Source organism: Lissotriton vulgaris, chromosome 1_2 (genome assembly GCF_964263255.1).
Source record: "Lissotriton vulgaris chromosome 1_2, aLisVul1.2, whole genome shotgun sequence".
Lineage (NCBI taxonomy): Eukaryota > Metazoa > Chordata > Amphibia > Caudata > Salamandridae > Lissotriton > Lissotriton vulgaris.
Window position 1 is genome coordinate 367,550,486 of NC_141686.1, and position 13,569 is coordinate 367,564,054.

The 13,569-nt window shown below is 48.2% G+C and overlaps 1 protein-coding gene across 1 annotated transcript in view; it reads right to left on the bottom strand.

The window, feature by feature from the left end:
* Positions 1–11,726: 11,726 nt before the first annotated feature.
* Positions 11,727–13,569, bottom strand: part of LOC147736909 (uncharacterized) — a 64,165-nt gene continuing 62,322 nt past the window's right edge. The window contains exon 3 of the mRNA XM_086952724.1: positions 11,727–11,731. Coding sequence (XP_086808850.1) covers positions 11,727–11,731 — 5 coding nt within the window. The remainder of the gene's footprint in view (positions 11,732–13,569) is intronic.

Genomic DNA, 13,569 nt, shown 5'->3' on the forward strand with positions numbered 1-13,569 from the left:
GGTCCGGGCCCCACACCATCCTGGAGAAAAAGGGAGAGGTCACCTACCTGGTCGACCTGGGAACTCCCCGGAGCCCCCACAGGGTGCTTCATGTCAACAGGCTAAAAGCATATGTCGACAGGAAGGACATGAGTTTGCTCATGGCCATAGATGAGGGACAGGAGGAGGAGAGTGACCCTCTCCCCGACCTGCTCTCTCAGAATCCTGACGATGGCTCGGTAGATGGTGTTGTCTTTTGCGGCAGCCTCTCCGACCATCAGCAGAGCGACTGTAAACAGGTTCTTCAGTCGTTCCGACATCTGTTTTCTCTGACACCCAGTCAGACCGATTGGTGCACCCATGAAGTCGACACTGGTGACAGCTTGCCCGTAAAGAGTAAAATCTACCGGCAGCCTGATCACGTCAGAGACTGCATCAAAAGTGAAGTGCAGAAAATGTTGGAGCTGGGAGTCATTGAACCCTCGGATAGCCCTTGGGCTAGTCCCGTAGTTCTAGTGCCGAAACCTCACACCCAGGGTGGTAAGAGAGAGATGAGGTTTTGCGTAGACTACAGGGGTCTCAATGCAGTCACTAAGACTGACGCCCACCCAATACCAAGGGCAGACGAGCTTATTGATAGGCTGGCTTCGGCCAACTACTTAAGTACGTTTGACCTGACAGCTGGGTATTGGCAAATCAGGTTAGCTGAGGACGCCAAACCTAAGACAGCATTTTCAACCCCTGGTGGGCATTATCAGTTCGTGGTGATGCCCTTTGGTCTGAAAAATGCACCTGCCACCTTCCAACGGTTGGTGAATCATGTCCTTACTGGGCTGGATGACTTCTGTGCGGCGTATCTTGACGATATTGCTGTCTTTAGCTCCACCTGGGAGGATCACCTGGTCCACCTGCGGAAGACGTTAGAGGCACTGCAAGCAGCAGGTCTCACTATCAAGGCCACCAAGTGCCAGATAGGGCAGACACAGGTTGTGTACCTGGGCCACCTTGTCGGTGGAGGTCAGGTTCAGCCACTGGAGAGCAAAATACAGTCAATCAGGGACTGGGCTCCTCCAACCACCCAGACTCAGGTTCGAGCTTTCTTGGGCCTGACTGGATACTACAGGAAGTTTGTCAGGAACTATGGTTCCATCGTGACACCATTAAATGAACTGACAAGTAAGAAAATGCCAAAAAAGGTTCAGTGGACAGCGAGCTGTCAAAAAGCATTCGATGACCTAAAGCAGGCCATGTGCACGGCGCCTATCCTCAAGAGTCCGGACTACTCCAAACCATTCATTGTCCAAACAGATGCTTCTGAGTTGGGTGTGGGAGCTGTTCTTTCTCAACTGAATTTTGATGGTCAAGACCAGCCCATTGCTTTTATAAGTAGACGGCTGACCCCTAGAGAGAAGAATTGGTCAGCTATTGAGAGGGAGGCCTTTGCTGTGGTTTGGGCCCTGAAGAAGCTGAGGCCATACTTGTTTGGCACTCACTTCAAGATTCAGACCGACCATAAGCCCCTCTTGTGGCTAAATCAGATGAAGGGTGAAAACCCCAAACTGCTTAGGTGGTCCATTTCCCTACAGGGGATGGACTTCACAGTGGAACATAGACCTGGTACTGATCATGGCAATGCCGATGGGCTCTCCAGATATTTCCACTTAGAACAAGAAGACTTACCTGGTCAAGGTTAGTTAGTTGTTCCGACGTTTGGGGGGGGGTCATGTAGGAGAGTAGGGTCTGCAATCCTATGATCACCCAGATTTTTTGCTTTTGTTTCACTGGTTTACGACTTTCTCTGGCTGTGGGCCTGCCAATCAGACCCACAGCCTGGCTGTTCTCTTTCTAAATTACGAGATGTACCCTAGGTGCATATACCAATTGGTACTGGGCCACCTTATCAGACCCTGTAACCCAGGGCGTCGGTGTATCCAGGGCCGCCAGGGGCTGCAGCATGTATTGTGCCACCCCTGGCTGGCCTCCTAACTTTGACACAACTGGCTGCATGACAGCTGGGGCAAAGTCGTGTAACCACCCTTTGCTTTAGATATAGTAGCCCTATATCTAACCCTCCAATGGACACCCGAGTCCCTATCAGTCACTCCTATGGCAGGCCTTGACAATCCTGAAGGCAGAGTGCATGGGCTCGTGTGAACTAAGCTCTGGCCCGAGCCGAGCCCGGTTGCAGCTTGCGGGATCAAGACCCAATGGCTGTTCCATGATAACGCGTACCATATCGGTAACTTCGGTGTCGCGTTATCAAGACATGTCGAGTAAGGTGTCATACGAATCGGGGTACTGCCCTCTCACCAACTCTGGCGACGAGGTTAGCATTCCGCCCTTCTAGAGGGACACGACATGTACGTAACTGTGAACCCCGGTTAAAGTTGACGAAAGCCTCAGCTCCACAAAATGGATGCTGCCACCATAGACACAAGTCTGACCTCCTGCTGCTGGGAGTCCTTCCAGCGAGGAGCACTCGGACAAAGGGTTTCCTGTCGAGGGCGGTGTTCGCACCGTCCCAGACAGGGTTTGTGTATTCTGGGTAGGTAGGGCTTTTGCGAGAAGGTGACTGCGGAGTGGCACCCCGGTGCTCACTACGCATCTGCCGGTTAGAACCAGTTCCAGGGGCGACAGCCCTGGCCTGGGGAAAGTCCGGCAGGGGAGAGGGGTGTAACTACCCCCCTTCCCGGTCCCACCCTTAGGGCAGGACCTAGTCATGTACCCACCCCTTTCTTTAGGATAAAGGCCGGAGCGGGGACCCTTCCAAATTAGATCATCTTTGAATCAAGAATACTTTCTACGAAAGGACTTCAAGACTCTTCTTAAGATTTCTCCCTTGTGGCTAAGGAGTAGTCACCCTGCATCAGCGGGCACCATCTAAGAACTCTGCGGTTTGCTGTAAGTCCTTCCTCAAGGAATCCGACGGCCCAGCTCGACGAGAACCGGCTTCCCTGGCACCTCTGACCTCTACCCACGTCATCAGCTCAGCTGTGATCTGTGGGTGCGACGAGACCTCGAGGGACCGGCCATCATCAGAACCTGCACGCTCTTAAAAACCAGCACGACCATCGAGATAACTCTCTGGTGAGTGCTCTGGGGTCCGAGAAGCCCCGACCCTGAGCCGCTCCAGCACCGAAGTGCAGTCTCCCAGCATCTCCACGATCTGCGTGGGGCCCTTCTGCTCGCTGCTCAGCACGTTGTCTGGTCACTTGCCGCTGGCTTGTGCCCTTCTGTGACGACGACCAAGAATCAACACTGCCGGTCTGGTTGCTCCAGACTGGCCCTTGCTTCCATCTTTTGAGAAGCACCCCGGACCCTCCTGGTCCACCCAAGACGCCGACAGCGACATCCGTCGTGGGACAGCTCGCACCTCCACCGTGGTCGCCGACAACGCCTCCTGGTCCGTGAGACTGCAGAGCCTAGCGTCGCCCACTCACCTGGTCGAGGTGACGGCCAACCGGTGCCTTCCTGGTACCCTCTAACTACTGGCTAGTAGTACGAACTTGGTCCCCTCTGCTTTCAGGTTTCATCAATCTCCACGAACTATTCAACACTGGTCGCCGGCCAGCAACTCCTTTCTCTTCCGGCTCCTGGCTCGTCAGCGAAGACCCCGACGCCTGTAAGACTTGCAGCCGCAGCCCTCGTGGCTAGGTAACTCGGCATTTCGGTGCCTGCATAGCCTCCTTACTCTAGGGTCCCGAGTCCCTCGCTTCCGACTTGCCTTAACCTTTTCGTGTCCTCGGACACTTGTCTTTAAACTGTGCACTTGAAGTATTTGCTAAAGAGATTTGGTTTGTGCTTAGTACCCTGTCCTCATAAAGAGTACAGGGCTGTTGTGATTCTTAATAAATATACCGTTTATTTTCATAACACTTGTGTGGTGTCCTTTCACTGGGTGTTCAAGGGGTACAGGTGTGGTAAACAGCTGGCTTAACGCGCCCTCTCGAGTCTTTAGCCTTAGACTGCTCGTATCCACGCTACTAGGATAGCTGGTCTATAGGTTGACTTACAACCGAACACCATAAGGGTCGTTGGAACGATACATAGCGGTCGCTAGAATAGCGAACGTTGCATATCGGGCCAACTTCTCACAGCATCAAACCACAGTTGAAAGTCAATTCGATGGACCAGGAGCCGATCACAATCCCTATTCTTGCTCCACCGGGCCGCCTTCCGCTCCTCCGGAATGTCCAAAGTTCTCAGATTGTTCCTGTCCCGTAGGCAGCGAGTCCAGCCAGTCACTTATGGCCCCAGGATGGTCGAAGAAAAATGTCAGTTCGTTGTGTACCACACGTAGACGGGCCGGGAAAAGCATAGCATATTTCATGTCTCTGTCTCTAAGCCTCTTTTTCACCCCTTGGAATCCCAGTCGCTGTTTCTGGACCTTGTGGGTGAAGTCCGGGTAGAAACTAACTGTAGTATTCTCGAAAGCAGTCGGACCAGACTGGCGTGACGCCTGCAGAATCGCATCCCTGTCCCGAAAATTGAAAATCCGAGCAATGATGGGACGCGGAGTGGCACCCGGTTTAGGCGTGCCCCCAGGGATCCTATGTGCTCGTTCCACAGCAAAGAACTTACTAAGGCCCTTGGGTGCTAGATGATTCAATACAAGATCCTCCACCAATAAATCCACCGAAGAGGCTCCCGATGTTTCCGGGACACCAACCAGACGAACGTTATTCCGTCGAGCACAGCTCTCGAAATCTTCCAGGCGTCGAGAGAAATAATCCTGGGAGGTTCGTAGGTTACCGACCTCTGCCTGTAAGTCGGAGACGTCGGTCGTGAGGCTAGATGTCTTAAGATCAAGGGACTTGACCTTTTCATTGGTCTTCGCAAGATCTGCCCCGATCAGGGTAACATCAATAGCGACAGTGTCTAGCTTATGAGACAGGGCCTCATATTGTTGTCCCAATGTGGCCTTCATTCCAGAAATGGCGCCCATGACGTCCCGTAGCGACAGGTCCTCACCAGTCGAGGAGCAGCATTAGTCGGGGATTTAGTCGGTCCCCCCGGAGAGCCATTAGTGAGGGTATAAGTGTCCATGACATTCGATTGCACGGAACTCCCTCGGACACCCGGCTTGGTCTTGCGTTTTTCACCCTCAGGCTTGGTGGCCATTTTAGATCTTGAGCCCCGGAGGGAAGCCTGGTACCGGTTAAAAATGGCTACAACCGGAGGAGCCAAGACGGCGGCCAAAATGGCCGCATAGAAGCCCGGCTCCGCAACTCGCCCTCACCTCCGACGCTATCCTGGCAGTGATCCTGCACCCCAGCCACGGTCCAGTGCGGCGGAACCGCGTCGGAGCCCGACCGCGTTACTCCGACCCTCGCACGGCCTCTGACGGCCGAGCATTACTGTCTGCAAGTTTTTGGCCTTTCCTCCAGTGTGAGCCGGGACCTAGCGTAGCGATGCAGCCGCCCCGCACTGCACTGCGTAAACACCGGCCTCCATCGGCCATGAATACCCGGCGGCCCGAGTGGTGAAACTGAAACCGCTCTTCGCCGCACTTCCTGCAATCCTCGCCACGATGTGACACTGACTACTGCGGCGCAGACACCCTGCCGGTGCCGGCGACTTTGAGAAGGTGATCGGACGGCAGAACAGCTTGCCTCGACCGGACTCTGCTCGCACTGCGGTGAGAGGCGTGTAGCGCTGTGCATCCATGGGAGCTTGCGTGTGCCTCATTTATGCTTCTTAGCGCACCGCGCACTGCTTGCTGCTGCCGGGCCGCCGGTGGGACGGATTCTCCTTGGCGTGTGAGGCTCGAGGTCCTTGGGCGCTGGAAGTGCGAAAATGGCGCCTACGTTAATGGATGTTTGGCTGGCCCTCCGAGACTGGCACATTGAATTACAAGACCTGCGGGCGACTGCACACATTTCGCAGCTCACCATCTCTCCTGCTGAGGAACAATTGAATACAGTAGTGTGCACTGTTGGACGCGAGCCCGATTTCTCCCCGGTTGCTGCAGCTGAAGACTCCCAGGCGCGCAGGATATATTTTGATGAGACCGGGGAGCGTAACGACAGGAACAGCGATTTTGCTCCTCCATTTCCTCTCCTGCTGGCTGCCTTCTTGCCGGATTGCCATCGCCTAGCCTTCTTGCGGATTGTGGTTCTGTCTCGGGGGGACACTCCTGAGTCCTTACTCTGGTCTTTGGCTCGAACCGTTATGGCCCCTCCTGGTACTGCGGATTTGTTGCCATCACCTGTGTGCACGTGGGGTACATTGTTGACCTTTTTTCGTACTGGCCAGGGCTGACTACTGCTTATTTATGACACTTCTTTGTGACCTTGGTGCCGAAGCGGATTATTGTTTGCACTGGAGACCGTGGGTGGTTGGGGTGATTGTATGTTGGCGCCCACGTTCCTTTTAAGTGGGCCCATGCTTCTGGGGTTGGGGGTGTACAAGGGGCTGCTGCTATGGCCCTCCTCCGTTATTCCCACTTTTGGGGTTTTCTTGGGGCGACAGGCATGCCTATGGGGGGGGGGGGTGGGCCGTGGCCTTCCGCTGGTATGCAGGGTGGGGGGTTGGGGGATGGGACGTGTTTTATGTTACTCTGTGTTTCTATGGCCCTCTATCTTCTTCTTCTTCTCTATATTCTTCTTCCTTTATATATCTTATTCTTTCTTGGGATTGGGGTTCAGCGCGATTGGGGATTTTTACACATTGTGCCATTTTTCGACCTGGTTCTAGACCTTTGCCTCCTACGGGTGGGACACTGTGTTCTGATAAATGTTTGCTGTTCGCTGTGCTTCCCGATTTGTGCTTTTTCTATGATAATTCTCAACTGCGGCGAGAAGTGGTTCTGGCGATGTTTTGCATTGTATACTGTTTTCTCCTGATTTCATGAGGCCGGAACCGATGTGTTGCTTTTTGATATCCTGAGTCCTTCAGACTTTAATTTGAAAATTAGACCGCAATGCTTCTGTAATGGATCCTGACGGACTTGCCTTATTGATATGTAATACATTTCTGAGCCTCCGGGCTGCGCGCTTGATTGTAAGTGTAACCTCTTATCAATAAAGGTCTTACAAAAATAAAAAAATAAAAATAAAAAAATGGCTACAACCGAGTCATCCGCATCAGTTAGAAGGATAAAATGGGGGCCTCTCGCCAGACAATGAGTCAAAGTAGTCCAAAGTCACTTTTTCGAGAAGTAGTAAGGTGGAAGGCAATCGGGACAGGCCACTCAAGGCAGAGTCAATAAGGTCCCTGGGCGAGAAACGAAACTGAAAGTAGACGACCGAGCCGAGGTGACTCGGGTGATCCGTTGTTGTTCAATTACTGTCCGGCTGGCAGGGAAACAAAGCCCGGGGCAGTACCATGGAGCAGGCCAGAAAAGTTCAAAGATCCATATCTTCGGCTTCCAATGTCTAAATCAGAGTCTGAAAACGGATAATTGATCAGCAGGGCTGTGCCAGTAACAACCCGTCGTCCAAATCAGGATAGAAGACAGGATAGTCGGTGGAGGTGGCGAGGGTCCGGGAGCCCTGTGCTCACGCGACCATCTTGGTTGCGCGCGAAGCTCCTCCCCCAATAAAGTTTTTTTGAATCCATACGGCCAGGTATGCGGAATGTTGCTCTTTGCTCTGACTTCGTTATGTTGTTGTCCTGTACCATCTTTTCCTGGCGCTTAGAGACCTGCAGGTGATTAGGCGCGGTATAAAATTAAAATAACAATAACAATAACAATAACAAGGTATTTTTTAACATCACTTTGCCATTCACCCTTGACCCTACTTCACTCACTACAAATACACCTCACATAGCACTTACAAACTTAGAGTGCTCCAGCGTAGTCACCAGTCGCAGCACGCCCCGTCCCGCAGCAGGGCCGGAAGACCCCGATGATGAAGCATGACACAAGGGCCCTTTTGGTGTGTGAGGGGTATTTTAACAAATACTGTGTATGCCTTACATCTCTAGACATACAGTAAACCTCTTAGAGATTACTCAAATGTAGCAATGGTTTTGAATCAACAGGGCACAATATTTACGTCCGACAATATTACGACCCCAGTTTTGTGGCACCATACCCACTCTGGAAGGATAAAGGAATTCACAAATAGGGTTCTTTGTTAATTTAATTTTTTGAGAGTTTGTTAGCCTTCATGCACCTTGCATTGCTGCTGGATTTTGTTTTCTGTTCCCTCAAATGTCCATTCTATTTTAAGAATAACCGTCTGTATCAAAATGCTTAGCAAACACCCATGGCTTGCCTTGTGGAATAGGCTGATTTCATTTCCTGTTGATATGTAAGTGGACCCTGCATTGAATGACTGTATACGTTTGGAGTTTGAATCTGCTTTTTGCTTCAGAAAAATGTTGAAAACAAGTAAGCAATTCAAAAACAACAGTTATGTGTGGATGAAGACAATGAAAAATGAGTAAAGTGCTAAGCAAGTGTCAGTGTATCTACTTTTGCTTATTGCTGGCGATATGCCGACATCTTTATTAATGTCTTTACTTTGTTTAATGGTTTAATAACGCTTTAACTCACTGTATATTTTCAGGAGAAAGGGACTAAAAATCACTACTTTTTGAGAAAATAATCAGTTAAAAAAAATTATGATTACATTTGCATTCAGTTGGGAAATTTAGTAACTTTCAACGTGATTGGTTTGGATGTAAACTGAGTACTGGGCCTGGACATGCATTGAGCCCATATATAAGCATAGACTATTAATCTCCTGCACTTGGTTCAACTTTAGGATAGAAATGTGCTATTGACCTCAAATAATGTGGAGTCGGTAGTGCCTTTCCCAGTAAGTCCAAGAGCAGTTCCATTAATGTAACAATATACTTTTTCTGTTTCTTAAGCTTGAAAAAGTGCCCCACCCTCCATATTGAGTGCTGGTAGCTGACAAAAGCACATCTGTGTTACATGTCATCTGTATTAAAGCCTCCTGACCAATTGTTTTTCAAAAGCCTGTTTTATTAACAACAGCACCAGCAATAATACCATCACCAATAATACCACCACCACCACCACCATCAGTACCAATACCACCACTTCAGCGCCTCTCGCTTGCTAGTAATAGCAGGGGCACTGTACAAGGTTGGAGATGCAGCTGAGACCATCCCTCTCTCCCTCCATGCCTCCCATAAAGCACAGCCCCCCCCCCCCCTTCACCAGGAGGTGAAGCCAGGGCCCTACGGCAGATGGAGTGTTTTATATTCGGCCAAAGATAGCAATGACATTACGCAATACCACACTGCACACTCAAATCATGGAGAGGGCAGGAAATAGCCCCCCTGCTCTTCCTCCTGAGCCACGGAAGTGTAATCACAGAGCGAAAGGTGTTGGAGCGCCTTGTTAGTGTTTATAGCTCGGATCATATGTAACTCTCACTTCACACTTTGTGTCTGTGTAATTAACAAAACTTACACATCTTCTTCGCTGCACTATTTATCAATACTTTGAAGACGTCGCAGACCGGTCATATCCTCAGATATTTACAATTTAACAAGCGGTTGAAAAGGCCCTTTATTGCAATGCAATAGGTCTCACATTTTCTAGAGATTTAGCTATTAGTATTGTAAATGACAATGCCTTTTCATTTAGGTTTTAAAACCCAAAATATAAATAAAAAGCATTGTCATTTTACAGTGCCAATAGCTCAAACTTGTGTGAATGCAAAACCTTTTGCATTACAAATGCTTGTCTATCTAGCCCTCTTCTTCGATTCCAAACTTAACTGGTCTGCTATGGTAGAAAACAGAATTAATTTGTTGCAAAGAAGCATAGCTGCTCTGTGGAAGTTTGCCTCTAAACTGGTTAAAAAATCAATTAGAGAAATGGTAGAAATGTATTTGGCAAAATCCATAGCTTCTTACGGAGCAGAAATATGGGGCACAGCTGAAGTGGGTACTCTGCCGAAAGTGGAGGATACGTTTGTTAAAATACTGCTTTCAGTTACTGTGGCTTGCTCAAATCTGATTGCCCACAGAGAACTCAAACTCCCTTTTATTACTGACTCAAACTGGCCCGCGCCTCTTATGGTTTCGTATGTGGAAAAGGGACTCGGTTATGTTGAATCAAGCTGTAATAAGAGTTATAATCAACCTTGACCGAGCCATTAGTGTTCCTTGGCTAACATATGTCAAGAAGTCTTTCACAGATTTGGGCCTAGCTTTTCTGTACACATCACCCTCTAAATGCTTATCGTTCTCCAAAACTCATTTAAGAGAGGCTTTTGTTAATAAATGTGAGTTAGAAAGATGGCAATATAATCAAAGTAAAGTCATGGTTATATTCTACCAGACACTGCCCAGGGTGCCCACAGGGCATGATTCATATCTCTCCTTTGTCTCTAACAACAGGCATCGATATCATTCAACAAGGATGAGATTGAATTTTAAGAACATGAACTCAATAATCTATTGCCATGTCCTTGCGATGGCGGGTCCACTCAAACAATGTCTCATAGTTTATTCTTCTGTTGTTTTTATAAAAATGGAAAAAATAAAATTAATTCTCTGAATGTTAACAAAACTGAGTCTATTTTCTTGCTCTTCAGCCCTTACAGAAATTAATTCCCTGAAAAGCCCTTTCATCTGTTCTAGGACTGCAAATGTGTTACAATCAGTCATTCGGACTAGGAAAAGTTCATTAGAGAGGGGGGTTGTTGTATTTGATTCTTTTTCATTAGCCTGTCGTTAATTGCCCAATTACTGATAATGAATTGTTGTTTGGCTTTAAACATGTTAACTAGAATTCGACACAGGATTAGGAAGAGTTTACGTACGCGTGGCATCCTTTTAAATTGCTTGTCGTAATAATTTGTTCTTATTACTTTTATACATCCATAATGAATTGTTGTGCGTTTAAGTGGCGAGGATTCTTGTAAATATTTGTATTTTAAAAAATAATTAATTAACTACTGATTCTAAATGCTTTTCAAACAAGTTGCGTTGTGATATTTCTTTCTACTTTTATGCGTTCACCAAATGCAAATACAGTTATTTGATTGATTGATTGCAATGTTACGCGCTCCATTAGAGATTCCCTGTACTATTTAGAGGTGCCTGGTGGTCTATAAATCAGGAAGCCTAAAAATGTTAAAGGTTTGCTAAAATGCAGTTTAATGGCATGCTTTCACAGGCCTAAATATGGCCAGGGGACAGAATGCACTTAATATAGGTTCTGTGAATGATTGTGATACCAACCCCTCTCCACAGGGTCCTTCGCATCTTTGAATGAGATATCTTAGAGGGGGAGACCAAACAGGTTCAACATATGTAGATTGAGTGAGCCATGTTTCGGTGAGGAATAAGACGCTGAGCTTGTGATCCAGGAGACAGCCGTGGATATCAGAATAGTGGCCGGTCGGTGGCTGCAGATCATCAGGTGGGAACTGCTGAAAATGATGAACACCACTGAAACTGGCCAAAAGCAAAGAAGACCTGTGTACCATCTGCCTCATTGTGATGAAGCACCGATATGTGTTGGACTTAATACCACAATGGAAGGGTGCGTATGCGCCAAGATAGGTACAGTGTGCTGAACCTTCATCCCCATGAAAGACCAGGACAATGACACACTGTCAATCGCCTTCCAAATACTGTAAAACCTACAGCAGATCATGAGAAGGAGGTGCCCCAAACATAGAATGGTTTACAGGTTTGTTTATCTGGGTACCAAAGTGGGTCGCAGGCCTATGCAAGGCCTCGTTAACCAGTGTTTGCAATCTTCCTCTTGCTGTGCAGCACCCTGAAACTAATATAGCCCTGCGTGAAGAAAGCTACCCTGAAAATAGGGGGAATACACATGATTAGGACACACAATTCCAAGGGAAACACTTACACCACAAGCCAGAAACAGAAACCATCCATGCTCAAGACACGGACACAAACAGCCAAGGTAGTAGATAACTCAGTTAGGGAGGGGGAATGTTAGATTCGGATTAATTTATAGAAAGGGCCCGCTCTTAGGAGTCCAGCACACCAGAGAACAACTGTTGCCTGCACTACCTAAATCTAGGCCTGGGAGGTAAATTACGTTCCGCTCGCGGAATTTGGGTAATTGGGTAATTTCATATTCCGTGGAGAATGCGAATTGCCCGAAATTCTGCGTTCCGCGACTTCGCGAAATATTTTACTTGTTCGCGTTCTCAAATGCGTGTTCGCGAGATATTTCCCCCCGAGCACGCAAACAGTGATTGCAAACAGTAAAAAAGCATCACGAACAAGCAAGTCTGCTTGTTCGCGGAATTTCTGCATGTTCACAGAGATTTTTTACCGTTCCGCGGAGATTTGCGTAACGCAATTACGCAAATTCCACCCACCCCTACCTATATCATCATAAAAGACTTGTTACGGTTACAGAGTGACACTTTATCAGATCAACAGAGTTGTCATCTGTATTCCTAGCACTTACCATGATGGAAACACCAGACATGGAACAAGCTTCAAACACACCAGGAAGATTGCAACAGAAAAATCATCATGAGGTCCCAGGATCTAATACCTAAAGAAACAATTCACATGCACACACTCAAACACAAATAAATGTCGGGTTAAGCCTGGTATAAGCGAGATTCCACAGGAGCGAAGAGGAATTTCCCCCAACTTCCATGAAACAGCACCCGGAATGCAAATATTAAACACACTCACAGAAGGCTGTTCCCTAAAAGTATGGAAATAAACCATAGAGTGTCCACCACTCTTTCCCAGAAGATGATTACAGAGAATTCTGTAATGGGCTGACTGGAGAGACTGGCACTGTAAACAAAAGAATATCTTTTATAGAAAAGAATCCATGAATTATAACAAAACCTTTTAAACATTAATGTATGTTCAAATCAGTGCTCCACTTACCCCAGTGTGTCCCCGAAGGTCTTGGAAAACAGCAGAGAAGAGCCTCCACAATGAATGATTGAAGGTTGAGGGCGTCTTCAGATGTTTAATACATTCTGTTGTTGGGACTTGGTGGAATAAGATACTCTCATACAGCCATTCATACAAAATAGATCTAGAGGAATCAAATGGTGGGTAAAACACTATTGAGGGAGTAGATCCAAAATACTGAAACTGTGGAAGTGGAATGAATGCCAAAGCTTAGGAGTTGAAGCTGTGTGAGATACTGCTCAAGAGAGAAATAGAGCATCAATCACATTAAAGGACTCCTTAAGTGTTCCACATAAAAAAGAGCTGCAGGCCTCAAAATAGTGAAGGTATAAATAATAGCTATTATGTTTGTCTGGCTCTGTAGGGAATATGGAGCAGAACAATCAAGAATAGTAAAAGGGTGAGGCGGGTAGAGGCGAGTCGTCCGGCTCCGTGGACCTGGAAGAGCAGAACAAACTCACACTCGGAAGGCAGGGGTGAGGTACACCGTCCAGCTCCAGGGTCACTGAGAGCGGAACAGCTACACACTCGGAAGGAGGCATGAGGTGCGACATCTGGCTCCAGGGGGCAGCGAGAGCAGACCAGCCAAACACTCGGGAGGAAGGGGAGGTGTGCCGTCCGGCTCCAGGAGGCAGCAGGAGCGGAACAGCCACACACTCGGGGGGAAGAAGTGAGAAGCGCCGTCCGGCTCCGGAAGGGCAACAGGAGCGGAACGCGTGACTGACTCACCGGGGAAAA